The sequence below is a fragment of the Musca autumnalis genome, unplaced genomic scaffold, assembly GCF_047663935.1.
Source record: "Musca autumnalis isolate F117 unplaced genomic scaffold, ASM4766393v1 scaffold_3, whole genome shotgun sequence".
Classification (NCBI taxonomy): Eukaryota; Metazoa; Arthropoda; class Insecta; order Diptera; family Muscidae; genus Musca; species Musca autumnalis.
Window position 1 is genome coordinate 218,011,414 of NW_027411866.1, and position 24,175 is coordinate 218,035,588.

The 24,175-nt window shown below is 31.1% G+C and overlaps 1 protein-coding gene across 13 annotated transcripts in view; it reads right to left on the reverse strand.

Moving 5' to 3' along the window:
- Positions 1-8,191: 8,191 nt before the first annotated feature.
- fog (folded gastrulation) overlaps positions 8,192-24,175 on the reverse strand; it is a 423,880-nt gene continuing 407,896 nt past the window's right edge. For all 13 annotated transcript variants that reach the window (XM_073976874.1, XM_073976872.1, XM_073976861.1 and 10 more), the window contains one exon: positions 8,192-18,127. In XM_073976874.1, the coding sequence (XP_073832975.1) occupies positions 14,719-17,772 (3,054 nt within the window). In that variant the 5' untranslated portion in view covers positions 17,773-18,127 and the 3' untranslated portion in view covers positions 8,192-14,718. The remainder of the gene's footprint in view (positions 18,128-24,175) is intronic.

Genomic DNA, 24,175 nt, shown 5'->3' on the forward strand with positions numbered 1-24,175 from the left:
TTAATATAGTAAGCTGTTATATCCAATTGTCGTTAACTGAATTCGCACCCTTTGAGAATATGCAAAAAAAAATTCAAAAAAAAATTCAATGGATTCGCGAAAAATTAAATTTGTTAAATAATTTCACGTATTTACAAACATATTTTTGAAACAATAGCGCTTATACTTACAAAAAATATATAAAAAAAATTATAGCAGCATCCAGACATTGTGAGGAATAAAATGAAACCTAAGTCGTGAAGTTTGGAGCTATAGTATTCGTGTTATTTGCAAAAATACAATGAAAATGTGACGAAAAAATAAAAATTATGTTATTCTAATTTTATTTTTTTATGGTTTTATAGGAAATGTTGAAGAAAAAATGATTGAGTTCTTCGTCATTTTCGTCCAAATTTCACGCAATAATGAAGATATTCCGTTGCAACAACTTTTTCACTTATAGTTTTCCTATTGGCGAATATTTTTAGAACATTATATTAAATCACAAGGAATTCCAATTGTGGCATAACATTAAAATAATGTTATATTGAATATTACAACATTTGAAACGCATAGAAACCGCGTAATAGTGGAAATCACAAGATGCGCATCCGATTTTCCAAAACAGCGAATCAATCCCTCTTATTTGATACACACTTTGTGAAATTCCATTTGACGACCACCAAAAGTAAAATGCCCATAATTTCCACGAAGTACATTTGCATTTTATGCGCATCCGATTTCAATGATCACCATTAACCCAGATATGCCCACTGTCCTATATATAGGACACACAAAATTCTTGCTAATTTGATATTTTATGTTTATCAAAGTACCGTTTATTTTGGTGATATACTCAGTACACATCTGTAGCTCTTGGGATATTATGTGATTTCATTATTTTGAGCTACTATTTTTGAGTTTTGAGGTCTAGTTCATCGAAGTTGCCACCTATCGCTTAGTTTTTACAATGATTTGCGTTATGACCGATTAATTATTGGGTAGTTTTATAACGAAAACATACACGATGTGGAGCCTACTACGAAAAAACGTTAACTAGATGCCGAAAAGGTGTCTTTGGACTATATGTCAAATGTTTTGTGTCCCATAACTCCCAATTATATGATAACACCCTGTATCCAAAAGTGGCCTCAAAAACCACTTTTTCAAAATTTTTTTAAAAAACATATAAACATACTGTTATTATTTTACGTTTGCTTCTAAAATAATATAAAAATACTTTTAAAATGATCACGATCAAGCAATGGGCATATCTGGGTTAAAAAATACATCATCCTATGTCATTTCAATGCGATCCATCAAGAACCGTGGATGTAGCATCGCACTCAGTTTTTAGAAAAAATCTATTATATCCCCGGATTCGCGAACGTGTTTCAATATCTGTTTTCGCACGTTTTAAATATGCGTTTCGCTCTATTTATCTAAGTAGGAATAACACATCTAAAAGGTGTCTAAATACGCGATATTTTCAAAAATATTTTTTGCATATTTTCGAAATTTGAGGAGTATCATATCCGCCGATCTAGTGGATGGATTTAGACGCGCAAAGGCTTGTTAGATTCAGAACGTAAAAAAACTAAATTCACGCGGGTTTCCACTAAAATCGAAAGGCATTTGTAAGTTTTGAATTAAAAAAACAGGTTTTGTATAAAAATTTACGCACAAAAATTTCGACTTTAAGCTGAGATTGTTGTGAACCTTTGAAGGCTACACGCCCGAGTTATACATCAAAAAATGCGTAATTGCGAGTACTACAATCTCATAATCAGTTTTTAAACGAGTACAGTTGCGCGTTCCGATTAGAGCAAAAATTCAAAAAACCCAAATTTTCAGTCTTCAAAATGTCAGCATCCGTTTGAGATTGATGCGGTGGTTATATTAAAAAATCATACATTAGAAACTTCATCTCTGAAGTGTCTTCTTTAACTTCTTCTTTGAACATTATACTCTACATTGTATTGTAAAGCCACTAATTGAAAATTGACTTAAAAAAAACTCGTTTCCTTCAACGATTTATTTCTATTTTTTACATTTTACATCCGCTCAAATTATAATTTTAAGAAATCCATCGGTGAATCGTGCTAAAACAGTTTATTTTACCTAAATGCGTTCAAAAGTTATGGTATATTACAACAATTCGCGAGATACAATACCCCATACCTCAGTTTCAACAGAAGTAAATTTTCTACAAAAAGGCCGATATGTGTATTTATTTATTCATTTTGGGTGTATTCCGAAAAGGAACCTGATATTCAGGGGCTAATCAATGTAAATTTTCCAATTTTCGAATATTTTTTAGAAATTTAATATTTTGTAACCATTTAATTTATATAATTGTTCCACAAACATCCCAGTAGGGACAAGGGAGGCTTCTCTTATACCAATGGATTGGTATTAAGTTATTGATATGTGACCTCGTTTTTATCGCCGATTCCGAACGGCGTGTCCCTTCATGGCTGAAATACTAAGGAAATATGGCCAACATTACTAAGGGGTATTTTGCCACCGTTGAAAATTTGATATGCCCAGGCCTGGGAATCGAACCCGGACATTCAGCGTGCAAGGCGGTTGCGCTTAGCTAATTCCTAGAGGTTCTGATGTAGGGTATCACATGGTCGGCCCCGTCCGACTATAGCCTTTGCTTACTTGTTTTTAGCTTATATTTATGCTAAAAAAAGCGCAATTAACAAACCAAGAGTTATTCGTCGAAAGGAGGATATAGATGAGATTTTTCTTGAGGCGACAACCCAAACCTTTCATGGAAGGAGATCTATGCGAATAATAACTCCAGTACTGGATGATGATGAAGACCAGAGGAATGAAAATGATGACCAATCTGCCTTTTTATCACCAACCAATTAGAATGTTTTTTATATTTTTTATGAATATTTTCGAATTTATTTTTATATAATGTTAAATAACAACAAATATTTTGAAAACTTAAATTCATTTATTGAAAATATTTCTGATATTAATGAATATAATTTTAATATTATGTCAATTAACGTCAGAAGCATTTCATCCATTAAAAAGTTTAATTATTTCAAATCAATAACTGCACAGTTTCCTTTTCTGCCGAACATAATTGCGGTTCAAGAGACCTGGTTTCCAGAGGATGTGACACAAATATATAGTATCAGTGGGTATAATGCTGTACATTGTTGCCGCAAAGACGGTTATGGAGGTACCTCTATTTATGTTCGGAAAAACCTTTCGTATACGATTGAACTATGTGAAAGCAAACACTTTATTGAAGCAATCCGAATTTCATTACATGGATTCTTAATCAATGGGATACCTCTGAAAATAACGTCATTTTACCGATCTCCGAAATGTAATTTGAATTCTTTTGTTATGTACTTTGAAAATGAGCTCTGCGGTCCTTGCCCCTCGTCGTCTATAATTGTTGGGGACGCAAATGTTGACCAATTAATCCCATATAATTCTGAACTTTTTTCCACTCTTTCTTGTGTCGACTATCAATCACGCCATACACTTATTTCACGGCCGTGTAGCAACCAGGGTTTCGGAGTCGAGGTATTTTTGGCTCGACTCCGACTCCAGGCGAGTTTTTTTCACGACTCCGACTCCGACTCAGACTCCGGGTCGACTCCGAGAGTGAATTCCTATACCACTAAACATGAATAAAATGTGCACAAGTTTTTAACTTTTTCCTATATTTTGGCCTATATAGGCTAATGTGTTAGTTTTTCCTTACTTATTCATTAGAAAGGGCATTGGTTCGAATACATTCGAACATATCAATACTGTTTCTGCCGAATCTTACATTGAAAAATAGCAAAGTTAAAAAGTTTTTGTCGGTTTTCATTTTTTTTTGCACGAGTATATTCTGGACGGGTTTCTTCCGCGTGAGAAAATCTTTAAGCTTTCAAAATATTTGAAAATGATGGGACAATACAAATCGTAAGGACTACATGCAATAAAAACTATAAGCAATTTACGATTTGGTGTGCTTAGCCTTAAAATGAGACCAATTGTAAATCTCAATAAAAGCCATTTTTCATGATTTTTGTTCCGAGAAAACTACGTAACTTTTTGGTAGAATTTTTTTCATCTGAAAGAGAAAAATATTACGAAGGTTTGAGGTCGTCTACGAAAATTTGTTTTCATTAAAGCATTTTGCGGTGCCAACTCTATCTCGAAAACTAATAAACCAATTGTTATATATTTTTGTGGCCGATTTCGAGAAAAACAAGGTTTATATGCTGCATACAAAATAAAATAAATTGTTCCCATCCAACGCTCATACTGAGGCAATATTGTTTCGATCGACTTAAAAATTTGACCACGTATTCTATGCTTTTTATACTTTCTACCTTTTTCTGAAATTTTAAATTGGGATCACCCCTTAAACTAAAATTCAGCGCTCACATTTTGAACTTTGGTGTGGAGTGGATAATTTTATTGAAATATTTGAGATATATTGTGTACACCACTCAGCACGAAGGCAGATGGATGTTTTCTGGAACTGAAAATTAGAAAACGATGAGATTTCGTGCTTGAAAATGTACTACAGAAATGTTGCTAGGAAAATTTTATGTAGTGTCGCTTCACTAGGACAAGAAATCGATGTTGTCATGTTTTTATTGTCCTTTATCACTTTTACCCGATCCTTTCTTATGAAAACTCTATGATTATGTATTTCATTGAATTTCGTATATGCAATTGTATGTGCAGAAAACTCTGACAGATTCTGTTATTTGAATATCTACATCTAAAGCCCTCATAGAGTATTTAATGAATCCTAGATGAAACATTCGCCGTTTGTGAGACTTCTGTTAACCAACAACGAATTTATGATGCCTAATTCAGAAGAAGAATTTGATATATAGTTAATAGATTATGCGAAATTTACGGAAATAGAACTTTACTATTGTTTGCAAAAATGTGAAGAATCAATTGGATCAACAAAATAGGGATGAATAGACTACACTTCAGAGGATAGTAAATATCCTGTGAATTGTCCTTTAACTTAGTATAATAAATAATTTGCATATATATTTTCTTTTACCTTTCTTTTAAAATAAATAATCATTTTAAAGAAATGTTCTTGTTCCAAATTTAAGGTTATATATCTATAACGTAGAAAAAATTTTGCCCGGAGTCGGAGTCGAGTTATTTTTTTCGACTCAGACTCCGACTCCGACTCCAGCAAAATTGCTCGACTCCGACTCGTAGACTCCGACTCCGACTCCGACTCCGAAACCCTGGTAGCAACACATCTATTGATCACGTATACAGCAATGTTGCGAACAGACTACATATAGCATCCGTGGAATGCAGCATATCAGACCACAATATTATATGGTGTTGTTTAAAAAGCACACACAAAAATTGCCAAGAAAGTAGGAAAACCTGGAGACACTGCAATTATAGCAACATAGCCGCAAATATTCAAACATTCCTTACTAACTACACACATTCTGGGAATCCTTCTACTGACCTTCAGCACATGACCCATAATTTAAAGGAAATAGTAAATAATAATACAATAGTTAAGGAAGCAATAGTAGAATCAAAAGCATTATTAATGCCATGGTCAAATGATCATCTGCAATCTCTTATCACATATAAGAACAGAATATTGAAGAGGAGAAGGAAAAATCCTGGAGATGCGAAAACCGAGTATATACTAAAGAATATAAGTCGTATTATCAAGATTGCCAATAAAATATGTATGAACTCCTATATTAGCTCTAACTTGGAGCAATTTAATGATAACCCACGAAAATGCTGGAGCTTTTTAAACGACTGTTTGGGGAGAAACGTTAAAATTAAAAACGTCAGAAAAGGTTGCGGTACTCAGGATGCCGTTGTAAATATTATCAACCTTATCTGTGAGGGTTTTGATTCGAACTTTGGCGGTGTGGGGGCAGCCTTCTATGACTTGTCAAAAGCTTTCGACCTCGTTGATCATCAAATTCTGCTTGGGAAACTGAAATACTATGGAGTGCGAGGAAATGAATTAAAACTTTTTGAGAGTTATATCAGCTGTAGAAAGCAGTATGTAGAGATCAATGGAGTGAAAGGAGATATAGGGACTGTAGAGCACGGTGTCCCACAAGGAAGTGTATTGGGGCCCTTATTATTTACGTTATACCTAAATGACATGTGCAATCTAAGCCTCTACGGAAAATTGGTGATGTATGCCGATGATATAGCGCTTGTTTACCCATATAATCACGAGGTGGTTTTGAAATGCCAAATGGAGCATGATGCGGAGATAATAATGGAATATTGTCGACTAAATAAACTAGTGATAAATTCTAAGAAGACGAAAATAATCCGATTCCGACCTAGAGTCCCACAAAATGATTCAAATTTCAATATTACAATCGGTGATACAAGCATTGTGGAATGTCAATCGTTAACATACTTGGGAATCCATTTGCAAACTAACTTATCATGGAGCCTTCATATAGAGGATTTGAAAAGGAAGGTTGCGCCTGCAATAGGAATTTTGTACAAATTCAAAAATATATTTAATGAAAAAACGAAATTGCTGCTGTATAACGCATTAGTTCATAGCCATTTTACTTATATGGCAATGATTTACGCGTACAAAAAAAGCGTTTGCTTAAAATCACTACAGAGGATTCAAAACAAGGCACTAAAGGTGGTGTATAATTTGCCAAGATCATTCCCAACAAATCAACTTTATAATATGAATACAAATAAAATCTTACCGTTACATGGTATATACAAATTACAAATTCTAACGAACATGTACAAAGTCTTACATAACACCGGACCTCGAACAATACAATTTAATATAAATCAAACAACAATTAATGCAAGAAGTAGCTCAAATTTAAGAGTTAAGAGATGTCGACTGGAGATTTCAAAGCAACGAATTGAGCACAACGGATGCCTCGAGTTCAATCATATACCCAACAATATCAAAAACCTTACAAAAATACCATTATTTAAAAGAAAGTTAAAGTCGCATTTATTAAACAATACGGAAATGTTTCTGATGTAGAATGGAATAAATAATATTTTAATTTGTCAATGTAAATAAATACTTACACGTCTTTAAGATCATTTAAAAAAAAATATCCCCAAAAAGCCTTCAAGGCGCTGGGGTAACATTTAATAATTGTAATAAAATTGTAAAATGTAAAATTGAATTAAACCAAAAAAAAAAAAAAAATTAAAAAATCATTCACACCTAATGCATTTAATTATTCCTTTTGAAAATCCAAGTTTTTTGCTGTGTTGGCTTGCCAAACAAATATTCTTTGAAAAAATCCACGTCTATTCCTGTTATAGCTTGCCAAAAAATATCCTTTAAAAACAAGTCTTGGCATTATTCTTTTTAGTCCCCACCCTATTCCATCCCAATGATAAAAGGAAAATAAAACACCAACGGTTTAATATTTTTCGTAAAACATCATTGTTTCGTTTATTGTTTGTATTTCGTTTTTCGTTTTTGTTTCGTTAAAAAAATGTGTTTTTAATATATTTAATTTTATTATTGGTACATAATTATTTTATTTATTTACTGAGCTTTTTTAAATATAAAATATAATTTACACAAAATTTTAATATTAATTTATATTAAGAAAACATAATATAAAATTACAAAAGGAAATATATTATTATAATAAATACATAGAAAAATCTCACATATTTTCTTATGATGAAAATAGGTGAAGAGGGGCCTAAACTAATAATATAAAACATGTTATTGAGATATTATATACAGAAGATATTAATAATAATAAAATGGTAATTACAAACATATATAAATGAATTTTTATTAATTTAATAAAAATTGCTGAAAAATTAAATTTTTTAAATATTGTGGTGATTGTTTAAAAAGAAGGAATATGTAAAAGAGGAGATGGGGGTTAGAGGAAAGCAATATTGTTTTGGATATATGTATATGAGTGGCTAAAATTGGTAATGAATAGATATTTATTAAAAAATACTATTTACAAAAATATTTAAGGGGGGAGATATGCTTGTTTTTTTTTAAATCACCTAAGGGGTCAGAAAAGTTATGTAAAACCTACTAGATCCCAGCAGCAAAGAGACTATTATTTACTTCTTAAAATTCCCTTTGACTTTTTGCTAAAAAACTCTTCTATTGAAAGAAGTTTTTGGTTCAAGTCCTGTTTTAGGGTTTTATATGAAATTGTATGGACAATTTCAGTTCATTTGCTAGTTTTCTTTTTCCAAAAATGGACCCTTTTAAATTTTTTCTCAACTTGTGTTATGAATAAAATAGAATTTTTAATAGGCCAGTTGTATAAAACCAATTAACCAATTAGAAAAGGGGTTTCGAGATTCTTTTTGTTTCCATATACGTTTATTTGGGGGGTGAAAATATAAAAATGGAAACAGTTTTTGTTTATAATTGATATATTATTTTGTTTTGTTTATACATAAAATAACCCCTTAAACAATATTTATTTTAAAACTTTTATGCGATTAAATCTAAACAACTAAGAGAGGGGAAAAACAGTTTAGACAAATTGCAAAGAAACATTACAGATTTTTATGGGCTTACTTTACTAGAATAAAATATACAAATTTTTAGTTTAAAAAACAAACTTAAATACTAAAAAATTAATGATATAAACTATAATACATATACATACAGATATAAATACTTATGCTATAATATTTGGATGTGTTTCTTGAATTTAAGGATTGTTTGACAATGACAGATCCTTCACATACATATAATTAAGGGTTTTTGGAGATTAACTTAATTGTTTATACATACAAAAAAATATATACTTTAATTATTATTGTATTAAATCACACTTGAATATTGCTACTGGTTTCCATACATGGTACGACGCATAAATTTAATTTTTGATTTGTTTTTTCTTTAAATTTAATCATTTGTTTTTATCAAAGAAACAAACATTTGTAAACAACAACAACATAAGATATTTTTTACACACAAAAAATACAAATTATAAAAAAAAACGTAATAACAACATGTACTAAAATTTAAAAATTTATTTAAATGTATTTTGTTGCGTTTTGTTACTCTTAAACTTCCTGCGCAAATGATTTGTGGCTTTTAATTCTTGGAATATTTTTTTCGATTGTTCAATGGGAGGTATGAAATTTTGGATTTTTTTCTCTATAATAAACAATTTCCGATTTAAACACTCACACATGTAAAAATTAACATACCATAGCGATTAAAACTTGACATGTTTTTGTTGGTGTTTATATGTGGTTTATTAATGAGTTTTGTGTGTTGGGGGACGTGCAGTTTTTAAAAATCCTTCCTTAATTGTTATCATTAAAATATTTCACTTTGTATTATGGAATTTTTTCTTGAATTTTTCTGCTGTTTTTTTGCGTTCTTTTCAAAAGAAAATGATAAGTTCTTTGACTTATACCTCAAGGTAAACAAAAACTTATTTGTTAGAAATTTTTATTCTAAGAAAAATATCAAACAAATAAGTGGTATAAGTCGTTGTCATTAACGTATTGAGTGTTAAAGTTCTGGAATATAATGAAAATATGTATTTTGAGGAGATTTGAAAAAAATATATATGAGATTTGGTTAGTAATGGAGAATATAATACTGTTATGGTAAACCTATTGAAGTGTTGGAAAGACAGGAAACTACAGTCATGATTTCGAAAGCTTTTTAAGGAAAATTCACTACTAAGAGGAGTTTTAGGATGGCGTAAACAATGTGGAAAAATATAGTCCATCATAGGCAAGTAAACATATGAAAAGAGTGCTGGATCTAAGAGGAGTTTTAGGATGGCATAAACAGTGTGGAAAAATATAGACCATCAGAGACAAGTAAAAATCTGAAAGTTGGGCTGGATCTAAGAGGAGTTTTAGAATGACGTAAACAAACTAGGAAAATATAGTCCATCAAAGGCAAGTAAACATCTGAAAGGAGTGCTGGATCTACCAGGTCTAAGCTTAAGAAATTCTGCTGTAGAAGACTTAAATCCTCAGCAGGAGTATCATATTTGCATCTTGGGTTCCAACATTCCGAATCTTTTTACGATTTCAAAATATTTCCTAGCATATAAGCAAAATTTTCCCTTGTTTTACATATTTGTAAGAGAAACATTAACAAGAAATCAAAAAAGACTAAGACGATTCGAATTCAAATTCGCTCAAATTACGAAAGTCCTCTTATTGTAGATTTTTGTTTGATTGATAACAAAAATGTTTCAAATATAAAAACAGATGTTTGGTAGTATTTCGAACGAATTTGGTTTCGAATTGTCATAGTGAAACAGGCCATATTTCTTAACTTAGACCTACCGACTTAGCCCGACCTAATAGCATGGCATGCAGTTAATTGCAGTTAATATAATCGGCTCACAAGAATCTATAGTCGTCCTTCAAATCCTTTGATCATCGTCTTTCTTAAAAAAAAGTTCTCTCTTTAAGCCCTACCGACAAAATATAATTATACCAAAAGCTTTAGTAATTACAACAAAGCCTTTAAGACCACTTTTATTGGGCCAAATTTTAGGGTAAAGGGGTTCTAGAGGCTGTAGTGAGAAATATACCAGCGGGCATATAAAGAACTAACAAAAAAGCTTCGTCCCCTATAGGTAATGCTGATATTTACAAAAAGCTTCGTCCCCTATAGGTAAAGTGAAATATTTACAGACCGTCAATCTGTTTCTTTACCACAGGGGTCTGCAGCTTCTTCGACATTATAAGCAAAAGCTCTATACCTCACATTTTAATTCGTTCTATTACATTAATTCTTATCTTTTACTTAGTTCATTAGAAAAAAGCTTTCAATTTTAGGACACTACTTCTTAAAAGCTATTTTGAAAAGCTCCAAACAGCTATGGCATGCTTTTATAAAACTCAGGGGATTAAAAAGCCTATTTATAGCTTTGAGTTTATGCCAAAACAAATGCATAGAGCTTCCTTATATAGAGAGTTAATTGACTTTAAGTGCTGATAAGGGTCAGGCTTTTGGTTATAAAGCTAAAAACACATTGATTCTGAAATGCCCTCATTACATAGATAATTTTTAAAAAGTTTTTTAAAAACTTTTATTTTAGGGCAATGTTGTTTGAATGTAATAAAAACTTCTAAACATTGGTAATATGATGAGACTTGACACTTATATTGACCCTCGAATGAAAACTTTGTAGTGCCATATTGACTTAGCCTGTCTGATAGGGCTCCGGCTTTTAATTACAAGACTCAAAGTCCTCAAAACTATTCTTATAAGAATTCATTGCAAGGAAAGCTTTCAAAATTGTTGGAATGTAAAAAGTGTTGGAAATAAAATGACTTAACACATCTCATGACACGATAAGTACCTAGGCAATAAGGACTTACGCCCCTTTTTTGTAAGTTTCCGTTAAATTTGTAGCTTTCAGAAAAAAAGTTAAGTCACCACATTCATAAAGCTTTAAACTTGCGTAATAGAAAAATAAAGCTTTAAGCTTTCACAATAAAATTGCGTTTTAATGCTAATAAGTTTCTAGTAAAAGCTATTAGAGGCTTAGTATATATAAAGCTCTCAATAGCTTCTCAATAGAGGTATGATTACAAAGTTGTAACCCCTTGACCTAATGGCTGCTGTTGTTAGAAGGCCCAAAGCAATTATGCCTGTTCGTATAAGGCTTCATTGCATGTGTAGCTTTCAAAAAGCTACTTTGTAGCTTTGAGTTTGATCTAAAAAAGCTGTAACTTTTCAATGTAGAATGCCTTAACATGTCCAATGACTCCCTAATGAAAGCTTTGAAGGTACACAAGTTAGGTATAGCTCAAATTTTTTGCCCATTTCTAGACCGAAATGAGAGGAAAGTTTCTAATTTTTTGAAATTCAAATTTAAAGCTCACTCAAAACCATATTTGTTCATGCAAACCATAACATGGTTTTGATACCCTGATTCAAATCTTGCCCCAGTGATTATAAAGTAAATTGTAGACCTAGATTTTAGCCAAGACTTCCAAATAGGGGCTGGACCATAAGCTTTCGTCAGAGTTCTAGATCAGTAGGAAAAATCTATATGTAATTTTTATGATCATTAAAGCTTTTTAACGCGATTAATTGTTGATGTGATGATTAAGCTTTTGAAAAGGTGTAATTACTAAAGCTTTATATTATAAGGGAGCCATCGGCTGAAAGCTTTTCGCTGAATTTTGAAAAGGATTTATTAAACAACCTTCTATAGCTTTCAAAATGTATCATGGTTGGAATTTTAAGAAAAAAAATCTCAGTGCTCTTAAAGCTTTAGAATGTATACAAATCTACAAAATTCGCCCAAAGCTCCAATTTAAAAAAAGCTTAAAACCTCTCTTAGTCTAGCCCAGCCGTTTATGTGAGATGAATTAGCATAATCTGAAAGCTTTTTACTCTCAACACTTTGAAATGTACACCTACAACCTTCACCTACAATCCACGCATGGGCCTTACATATTTTTATGGTCCTGCCAAAAGCTTTTCACTGAGTTCTAAACTGCAATAAAGAACGATTTACTAAACCTTTTTTATTACGTCCAAAAGCTTTTAAACAGTTCTTAATAACGATATGAATTAGCTTAATCTGAAAGCTTTTTTGTCGAAAAGCTTTAAAATGCACACAAATCTAGAACCTTTATCTACAAACCAGGCATGGGACATGATTTTACGACACTACCGAAAGCTTTTCGCTGAGTTCTAAATTGGAGAGAATAACGGTTTATTGAGTTTTGATGTTTATGTTTTAACTTAAAAAGCTTTGCATCACGCTTAACTGTTTAGGTGGGGTGAATTAACTTTATCGTAAAACTTTTAGTAGGAAAAAACAGATATTTTATGTGGAAATAAAATGCTCGTTAAAATGTTATAATCCCAAAGCTTTCATTGTATTATGGCAAAAATTAAAAAAAATATATATTCCCACGTTGCTTTGCCTTTAGAGGCTTTTAACTTCATGTAAGGAAATTTAATCAATGCTTTGGGTCCTTCAAGCGACAATCTCTCCCCAAAACTTCCCTTTTCAGACACAAAAGCTCATATTATTACGTTAAAATAACCCTTCTACTTGTTTCTTTACAGATTCAATAATGCTTGGTCTCTCGAAGTGAACATCCAGGTAAGACCGAATAAAGCTTAACTTATTTTATTACATATTATTTATTGAAGTTTTCTTCAAAGGTAGAAAAAAACTGGCGGGCAAAGAAAGAAGAGATAAGCCGTTGAAATAGATATTCCTTCAAAACAAATTAAAAAAAGCTCTCAACAAAAATGTCATTTTAGAAGTTTACAGTTCTTTGTGATAAATAAAGCTTTTACACGTTGACATAAATTTGTTGATTGATAGCTTTTTAAACTCTTATATTTCAAAACAAATTAAAAAGCTTTTAACCAAAATTTAAGTTTAAATGTCCATTTTCATTTGAAAGCTTTTTTAAACTGTTATATTTAAAATATTTTATTACTTAAAAGTTTTAAATTTGTATTACAAAAACCTTATATGTTTGTTTTTGTAATAAAAATTGAAAACTTTTGTGTAGATTTGAAATGTCATCAAGGCTTGATCTAATGCGGAGGCTTCTAAATCGATTTATTTTTCGTAAACTTTATTTTAGTTTGTAAAAGCTTTTGGTTACCTTGTGCCATCTCTTTTCTCTACAAAAAAGCTTTTGAATATAGGTTAAATCTTTTCCAGTTTGTCGTAATCTATAAAGCATTGAATTACAAGAAAAAAATTTAATAAACTATGTTCGATTTTAATAATCACGGAGACTTGATAAGCTATGGTGCTTCCTTAATTGTGTTTCATTCGTAAACTTTATTTATGATTTTTAATTTGTAAAAGCTTTTTATTTCATTGCACTTTTATTTTATATATTGTAGAAAATTTGCTGATTAAAAGGTTTTTTAAATGTTATATTTTCAATAACTTTTATAAAGCTTTTAATTTTTATTGGGAGAACAACAAAGAAAGTTTTCTTTTAATTATTATTTGGTTTTTGTTTATACTTGAAATATACACAAGGCTTAAAAGACATCTAGGTGGGCTTTGTTTTGTAAACTGCATTTACGATTTATTATTTCTAAAAGCTTTTGATTTCCCTCTATTTTCTGCAATGAGTCTCCTTTTGCATAAAAACGTTAGAAATTACTTCAAAAATTGTTTTGATTTATTCACGCTTGTAGTTCCAACACTTTCTTGGAATTATTTAATTTTTTTTTTAAGTTTAGAATTTTTTCTAAAAAAAGTTTTCTAAAAAAATTTGTTTAAATGGTTTATCCTTACTTATCATTTCCTTCTCATCTTCTTCCTCATACTGTGTTTACACAGTCGTTGCTGATCTTCAGCAATCTAAATAACGTTACGTTTCACTTTAACGCCATAGATGCTGTGTTTTATTGCAAAAACAAGCTGCACAGCAAAAAAATCCTCAAAAATTCCCATTAGCTTTTTCGGAAAGCATTCAAACTGCATTACATCCCCCTGAATCCGATTTAATACCACAAAATCAAATGCCTAGCTTAGCTTAGAGATTTCTTTTTTCTTCTTCCTTTCGTTCTTTAGTACTAATACTTTTGTGGGAATTTGTATGGGGTGGGGAAGAGTTTGGGGTGAGTTTGTATGAACATTTTTGTAAGTTAGTTTTACTTTGAGCAAAATTTAACTACAAATAAACAATAAAAAAGAAATAATAATGAAACAATTTGAACTATGGCTTCCTATACTTTATGTAGGGAGTATATTTGTTTTTTCCAGTACTGTACACTTAACTTGATTTCGGTGCATGATAAGTTGACCAAAATCGTAATAATAGAGGCATATCTTCTTGTTGTTGCTCTGGACTTTGGTCGGGTTTTACTGTGGTACTTGTTGTTGTTGCTGTTTCTTTGTTTGGCTGGCTATCTAAACGCCAGGAAATTGGTAACCACCAAAAGGGTCCAAAGGCATTGTTATCTTCAGACTCATCATTATGCTCTACCTCAGCAGCAGCAGCAGCAGCATCATCCTCATTCTCATCTGCCAAATGTGTAGTAGATGAGGTTGATGATTCTATTGTTGCTGAGGTGGAATCCTCTTGTGTTATCCTCTCTGTACTTGTTGTTGTTGAGGAAATATCTGCAGTTGTTGTTGTTGTTGCTGTTAAAGTTTTTTTACCCTGCTTGAAATCTAAACTATTTAAACCATTTATCCGTATAATTTTACTATTTCTATGACTACGATTGCTTACTACTAAGCTAGCAGCATTTGGTGTTTGTTTTGTTGTTGTTGTTGCTGTTGATGATTCGTTTGGGGTAGTGCTGGGCGAAACCGAGGAGGAGCTGGATTCATCCACCTCTGTATTGCTATTTGCAGTTGATGTTTCTTCATTTATTTTGAAATTTCCGGTAACCTCAGGGGATTTTTCAGTTGTGGTTGTTGTTGTTGTGGTTTTTATCAATGGCATGATTTTGGACCATATTTTTGTTGTTTCCAGTGTATATTTTATGGAACTGGCAGAACTTTCACTTGGTGGTGGTGATGCTGATACCGAGTAGGCTGGCTTTGGTGATGTATGTATTTCATTATCAACGTCATCATTTGTTTGTTGTGATGTTTTTGTAGTTTTCAATGTTGTCGTTTCACTTGCGGTTAAGGTTATACCTGGACGTTGTTTGTTGCCCTTCACCAATTCATTAATTAAACGCAATTCTTCGGCCAGATCAATTTCACTTGTTGTTGTGCTGGGGCTTACGGATGTTTCTGCTGCTGGAGCTGCTGAGGATGATGGCGATGACGATGATGACGTGCTGCTGGGTGTTGTTGTTGTGCTGGTAGGCGTAGTAGTGGTTGTTGTTGTTTCCTTGGCCACATCAGATTTAAGTGCTGCACTTTCAAGATCTTGTTTGCCAAAGTGTTGATAGTAAAACCGGTCATTATTATGCTCTTTATTGACGTTGTTGTTGGTGCTGTTGTTGTTATTTTTATTGACAGATTTGTTGTTGTTGTCAATATTATTATGGACGGTAAGTAACGGTGTCACTGTTTCTCCGCTTGTTGTTATTAATTCATCCAATGTTGCCGTCGTTGTCGTCTCTTGTTGGCTTGCCATGCTAGCAGTTGGAACAGTTGCTGTTGTTGTTGCTGCTGCTGGCATTGCTGCCGTAGTTCTTGTGGCCAACACCTCAACCGGTTCTACTTTCGATTTCTTCTTTACATTATGTTGTTGATCTTTTTGTAATTCCTCAAAATCCTGTAGCGATTGTTCCAACAATTCTTGAAGGCTTTCTGAGACAGGACTGGTGGAGGAGGAAGTAGTGGAAGAGGTGGTAGCTGATTCTGTTGTTGATGAAGCTGGCTCTTGTTCTTGCGGTATTATTGTTGTAATTTCAATATTACCTTCAATAATGGTTGTATCATCCAATTGTATTGTTGTTGATGGATCCATTGTTGTGGTTTCAAAAGCTTCATCCATTTCCTCCGCTTGCCTTACTTCTTGTTCATCACCATTACCGGTGGATGGTGTCAAGGTTGTTGTAAACTCCACATCCTGTTCATCTTCATCTTGTTTGCTGTTGCTGCTGTCTTCATCATACATGGGATTCATGGTTACACTGCGCACAAATTCCGCCTTGGTTTGTTGTTCCTCTGTATCGGCCAATGTACTGTGACCGTTCATCATCAGCTCAGGCATTATTGTGGTAATTTCTTCTACATCTTCAATTTGCAGCGCAGAAGGTTGGTCCACATCCATTGATGTCTGGTTGGTGGTATTTGCTTGGGTCAAAGGTAAACTTTCCAAAGCCACCAAAGTGGAGGCAGTTGTGTGATTCAACATTGGCATAAGGGATTCGGTTTGCAGTAGTGATTCCAAATCATGGGGCTTGGATTTTTCTTCAACATCTTCTTCTCCCTCTGTATCCATAAGCGTGGTAACCAAATGTATGGCCGAATCTTCATTGAACAAAGAAATCCTATGGTGTTGAAAATCCTGGCCATTTGTGGAAGATGAGGAAGAGGGCGAAGAGGAGGAGTGCACTGGCACAGAAATGGCCTCCAAACTTTCCAAATTGAATTGATTGAGACTGTGGCTCTTGGAATCATTACTGGCCTCTCCCACCATATCTTTGTCATTGGTCACATTTACAGCCGAATTTCTGGACTTCTCCTGATCCTCCAACAAAACAGGTGCTACCACAGGTGGTGCTTGGGCAGCTGCACCTTCATTGGATAGCCCCGAATAATCTTCCAATGGATAATCATCGGTGGGAAATTTACTTTGAAAAATATTAAATTTCAAAGGCTCATCTTGGCTGGGTGGTTTTAGTTCCAACACCGTTTCGGTATTTGACTTGCCATCATGTCCCGACATCAGAAATAGCGGAGGATTAAATGGCATATTATTACCACCACCATTACTACCGCCATCACCCATTATTGTCTCATCTTCATAATCATATTCAATATCAGCGGTGGGTGCATCGCCCAACACCAAACCCAAGGCATTGGGATCAATCAACACATCATTGGTGCCAATTACCGTGGGCAGACATTTCGAATCAACCTGTTGATGGCCTTCGGGACATTGCACCCTTTGGGGTAGGGTAAATATTGATTTTGGTGTAACTTTACGTGATTTTATTAATTGTTTCTGTTCGGGCGGTAACATAATCCATGCTTGCCATGCTAAATTTTCTGCCGTACTTTCAATGGGTTTTGAGGTTACCGGTAATGCTGTTGCTGTCGTTATGGTTGTTCTCAAGGGCATCACGACGAGTAGTGTCATTAGCACTTGCAACGCCACCAGTAGCCGTGCTATGCATATTGTGGGTGTAAAATCCATTTTGTGGCGGATTTTTGTTTACTCGTCGGTGTCGGTGTTGTTGTTGGAGTGGGGTTTTGGGTTTTTTTTGGTTTTCTCTTTCGTTGACTTCTCCTCCGCTTCTTCTTTGTTGTTTCTTTTTTGTTTTTTTAGGTTACTTAATTTTCAATATTCGTTACAATGACCAACGGGAAAAAATGTGAATAATTTTCGTATTTATTTTCATAATACATTAAAGTATGCTAAGCGTATTGGCTGGCATTTAAAGGCCTTTCTTGACGTGCTGGACAGTCGAGGAATTTATGCAAGAATGTTGCTGCTTCTGCTGCTGATGTTTTCTTTGTAGTTTGTTACAATATAAACGCCGTAAGTAGGTCTGTAAAGAGAAGAAAGATGAAAAAATATAATTTATATTTTGTTCAAATAAAGAGAGATGTTTTTGGAAACGTTTTAAAAATTAATAAATAAATTAACAATTTTATTCTTTGAATTTGAAATTAATATAAAATGTGTAAGCTTATTTTTATAATGCCTGGATGCCACGATATTAACACCAAACTGCATTAGCACTCATTAACTCCAATAAACTGAGGTTAAGGGGGTTTCAAAAAAGATCAGGAAGATGTAAACGTTCTGTATAATATGACGTGATCACAAGGATGCCCAACCATTATAATTTCAACGCAAAGGGGACTTCTCAGGTCGCATTGAAAAAATAATAGTAGTAGAAAAATTGGATTTAAGTTCAGCATTGTTGACCTTTTAAGGATGAGGCATCGAAAGGAATGAGCCTTTTTGGAATTTTGATCTAAGACCAATTTTCTAATTTTTAATTTCAAAACGTTCCGAGACTTGCACTTAAATTGCTCTCTGCGAAATATGTTTAATACCCCCAGAAGTGTATTGATTTAGTCCGTATACTCGTATCTGAACATTTTCTAGGTCTGGTATAAATATTACGAGGATCAATGTATGGACAAAATCGGATACACCGATACATCGAGAGTTATCTGCGCAACATTTTAAAGAAAAATTTGGGAAATTTATGGGGAGTTTGATATTGGAAAGAGGGTACCGATATGCTCCATCGAAACTTATTTTGAAAATTGAAAAATGTTACTTACAAAATCAACTTTTTTGGTCTTTCGAAAATTGAAACATATTCTTTAAAAAATGCACGTTTTTTGAAAAGGTAGCATATAAAGAATTCAGGATTTTTGGTCTTTGAAAAAAAATATTCTTTAAAAAACCCATGTTTTCTTGGATTTGAAAAAAAAATCTTTTAAAAATGCATATTTTGAGACATATATTCAAATATTCGTTATAAAATCCACGTTTTCTGGATGTTAAAAAAAATTGAATGTGCGTTTGAAAAATATTCTTCAAAACTCTACGGTTTTGGACGCTGAAAAAATATTCTTTAAAAAAATCCATGTTTTTTGGATTTGAAAAAAATAAATCGTTTAAAAATGCATATTTTGAGACATTGAAAAAATACTTGTTATAAAATCCAGGTTTTTTGGATGTCAAAAAAATTTTTAATTTACATTTGAAAAATATTCTTCAAATATCTACGACTTTTTGGAAGCTCAAAAAATATTCTTTAAAAAATACACGTTGTTTGGACGTTGAGAGAAGATTATTTAAAAAAAATATTCCTTAAACATTTTTGGACTTAATTTTATTTTTTTAAATTATCGTTTTTTCGTTTGGAACTTAAAAATATTTTTTTAAAAATCCAATCTTTTGGAAATTTAAAAAATTGTATTTAAAAAATCCGCGTTAAAAAATATTCCTTAAAAATGTTTGAACTTGAAAAAAAAAAATTCTTTAAAAAATTCAACTTTTTCTCTTTCGGAACTTGAAAATATTTAAAAAAAATGTCTTTTTGGATTTGAAAAAAAAAATATTCTTTAAAAAATCCATATTTTGAGACATTGAAAAAATATTCGTTATAAAATCCACGTTTTTTGGATGTTAAAAAAATTTAATGTGCGTTTGAAAAATATTCTTCAAAAATCTACGTTTTTGGACGCTGAAAAAATATTTTTTAAAAAATCCACGTTTTTGGATGCTGAAAAAATATTCTTTAAAAAATCCACGTTTTTGGACGAAAACATTCTTTAAAAATTCCACGTTTTTTTGATATTGAAAAATATTCCTTAACATTTTTTAACTTAAAAAAAATTCGCGTTTTTTATTTGGAATTTGAAAATATTTTTTAAAAAATCATGTTTTGGACTTTTGGAAATTTAAAAAATTGTATTTAAAAAATCCACGTTAAAAATATTCCTTAAAAATTTTTGAACTTGAAAAAAAATCAATTTCAATCAAATTTCTTTAAAAAATCCACGTTTTCTCTTTTGGAACTTGAAAATATTTTTAAAAAAATTGTCTTTAAAAAATCCACGTTTTCTCTTTTGGAACTTGAAAATATTTTTAAAAAAATTGTCTTTAAAAAATCCACGTTTTCTCTTTTGGAACTTGAAAATATTTTTAAAAAAATTGTCTTTAAAAAATCCACGTTTTCTCTTTTGGAACTTGAAAATATTTTTAAAAAAATTGTCTTTAAAAAATCCACGTTTTCCCTTTTGGAACTTGAAAATATTTTTAAAAAAATTGTCTTTAAAAAATCCACGTTTTCTCTTTTGGAACTTGAAAATATTTTTAAAAAAATTGTCTTTAAAAAATCCACGTTTTCTCTTTTGGAACTTGAAAATATTTTTAAAAAAATTGTCTTTAAAAAATCCACGTTTTCTCTTTTGGAACTTGAAAATATTTTTAAAAAAATTGTCTTTAAAATATCCACGTTTTTTTCTTTTCGAACTTGAAAATATTTTTAAAAAATTGTCTTTAAAAAATGCACGTTTTTTCTTTTGGAACTTGAAAATATTTTTTAAAAAAATTGTCTTTAAAAAATCCACGTTTTTTTCTTTTGGAACTTGAAAATATTTTTAAAAAATTGTCTTTAAAAAATCTACGTTTCTTTCTTCTGGAACTTGAAAATATTTAAAAAAAAATTGTCTTTAAAAAATTTACGTTTCTTTCTTTTGGAACTTGAAAATATTAAAAAAAAATGTCTTAAAAAAATCCACTTTTTTCTTTTGGAACATGAAAATATTTTTAAAAAATTGTCTTAAAAATTCCATGTTTTTTCCTTTGGAACTTGAAAATATTTTTAAAAAATTGTCTGTAAAAAATCCACGTTTTTTCTTTAGGAACTTAAAAAGATTTTGAAAAATTGTCTTTAAAAAATCCACGATTTTTCCTTTGGAACTTGAAAATATTTTTCAAAAAATGTCTTCAAAAAATCCACGTCGTTTCTTTTTGAACTTGGAAATATTTTTAAAAAATTGTCTTTAAAAAATCCACGTTTTCTCTTTTGGAATTTGAAAATATTTAAAAAAAATGTCTTAAAAAAACCACGTTTTTTCTTTTGGAGTTTGAAAATATTTTTAAAAGATTGTCTTTAAAAAATCTACGATTTTTCTTTTGGAACTTGAAAATATTTTTAAAAAATTGTCTTTAAAAAATCCACGTTTTTTGTTTTGGAACTTGAAAATATTTTTAAAAAATTGTCTTAAAAAAATCCACGTATTTTCTTTTGGAACTTAAAAATATTTTTAAAAAATTGTCTTTAAAAAATCCACATTTTTTTTTGGAACTTGAGAATATTTTTAAAAAATTGTCTTTAAAAAATCCACGTTGTTTCTTTTGGAACTTGAGAATATTTTTAAAAAATTGTCTTTAAAAAATCCACGTTGTTTCTTTTGGAACTTGAGAATATTTTTAAAAAATTGTCTTAAAAAAAATCCACGTATTTTCTTTTAGAACTTAAAAATATTTTTAAAAAATTGTCCTTAAAAAATCCACGTTTTTTGGACGTGGATTTTGGGTCTTTTGGACGTTGAAAAAATATTTTTTAAAAAATCCACGCCTTTTTGACGTTGAAAAATATTCTTTAAAAAATCCACGTTTTTAGGTCTTTTGGACGTTGAAAAAATATTTTTTAAAAAATCCACGCCTTTTTGACGTTGAAAAATATTCTTTAAAAAATCCACGTTTTTAGGTCTTTTGGACGTTGAAAAAATATTTTTTAAAAAATCCACGCCTTTTTGACGTTGAAAAATATTCTTTAAAAAATCCACGTTTTTAGGTCTTTTGGACGTTGAAAAAATATTTTTTTAAAAAATCCACGCCTTTTTGGTCTTTTGGACGTTGAAAAAATAATCTTTAAAAAATCCACGTTTTTGGGTCTTTTGGACGTTGAAAAAATATTTTTTAAAAAATCCACGTTTTTGGGTCATTTGGACGTTGAAAAAATATTTTTTAAAAAATCCACGCCTTTTTGGTCTTTTGGACGTTGAAAAAATATTCTTTAAAAAATCCACGTTTTTGGGACTTTTGGACGTTGAAAAATATTTTTTTAAAAAATACACGTTTTTGGGCCTTTTGGACGTTGAAAAAATATTTTTTAAAAAATCCACGCCTTTTTGGACTTGGACGTTGAAAAAATATTCTTTAAAATATCTACGTTTTTGTTTCTTTGGGTAGTTGAAAAAATATTCTTTAAAAATCCACGTTGTTGGGTCTTTTGGAAATTGAAAAATATTCTTTAAAAATCGAATTTTTTGGTCTTTTGGAGGCTGAAAATATATTCTTTAAAAAATCTACCTTTCTTGGTATTTTGGAGGTTGAAAATATTCTTTAAAAAGTCACCGTTTTTTGGTCTTTTGGAGTTTAAAAAATATTCTTTAAAAAATCACATTTTTTAGTATTTTGAACGTAAAAAAATATTTAAAAAATTTACGTTTGTTGGTCTTCTGGAACTTGAAAAAAATATTCATTAAAAAATATTCATAAAAAATTTTGGTCTTTCGGACGTTAAAAAATATTTTATAAAAAACCACGTTTTTTGGTCTTTTGGACGTTGAAAAATATTTCGTTAAAACACCAACTTTTTTGTTTTTGTCTTTGGAAATATTCTTAAAACTATCCAAATGTTTAGGCCTTTTGGAACTTTGAAAAATATACTTTAAAAATCCACGATTCTTGGTCTTTTGAAACTTGAAAAATACCCTCCAATTTGTCTGGATTGTTGATTGTATTAAAATAAATATGCGCTAGTTAAATACTTCGCCTAAACGTTTGCTCTTCAGATTATTTTTCTCAGACAAACAATATAAAGTTTTAAATATAGATGGCCTAAATTTGTAGATGTAGTCAAGATATCTGTGAGAATTTTTCAAAAATTATTTCCATAGAAATATCAAAATAGAAGGGTCGGATAGGGAAGAATATTTTTGGTAGATCGAATTTTTGTAATATTGTGAGCGCATGATTACTAAGTTAGAAACATTATACGTGTGTGTAAAGAATGCCCGTCTACATTCAGCAACTTTAATAAGTTAAATATTCCGCCTATAAGTATGCTATCCAATATGTCATTTTCATGTAAATAAATTTTAATCCAAGTATAGATGGCGTAGCAAGACACATCATTTCCTTTTTTTGAAATATTTTTCTGTAACTTTTTCAAAAAAATGCTCATTTCAATTTGTTACTTTACATATTTGAGAATTAAAAAAAAAGTATATGTAATTCTGAACAATTGGCCTGTGCCACTTTGGCGAAGCATTTTAAATGCATAAATTGTGTATCTGTCCAAATGGAATTTTTCAAACTTCAAGAAGTTTTCCACTTAATCAAAACTTCTTCCTAAATTCCCAAACAAAATTGACGAACATAATTATTTGAAAACAGCTGGTATACATCACTATGGTTTGCACTTTCAAAATTTAACATGTTTCGACAAGTGAAGTTCGTCAAACTTCACAACCTATTTCCCCGAACAATTCATGCCTCAATTAAATTGATCTAAAGTCGATGTCATATCACATATTGTTTTCCTCAAAATCCCATAGATTATACATTTTTATTATTGAGAAAAGACAAAAAAAGAGTAAATTGATCTGTCGCTTTATTTCCACTTGAAATTTCCAATGAATAATTCAACATCAAAATAAGTGGGTTACATAGGAAAACTACCGGATGTGTGGTAAGTAAGGAAAAAAATTGTGTGCTGGGAAATGTTTTGTAAAATTTGTATGTAGTTCATCAAGAATGTGTTGCAGGGCATCACTAGCTGTCAGTCAAAAATAAAAAAAACCGTTAGCATAAAATGGGGGCTATGCCATTAACCTTATCACCACCACTCATTTACGGTTGCATAGAACTTTTTTTATATATGTAAGTATGTATGTTATGCCGCCCCATCACATCAAACAAGCATATCAAACTTAAGAATGGAGAAAAAAAAGTACACCAAATTTATTATTCCAATAAACACTTAACATTTGTTGCTTGTTGTAACAAAATAATATATAAAAACACATTTCTTTGCTTTGTAAAAGAATTTACCGAG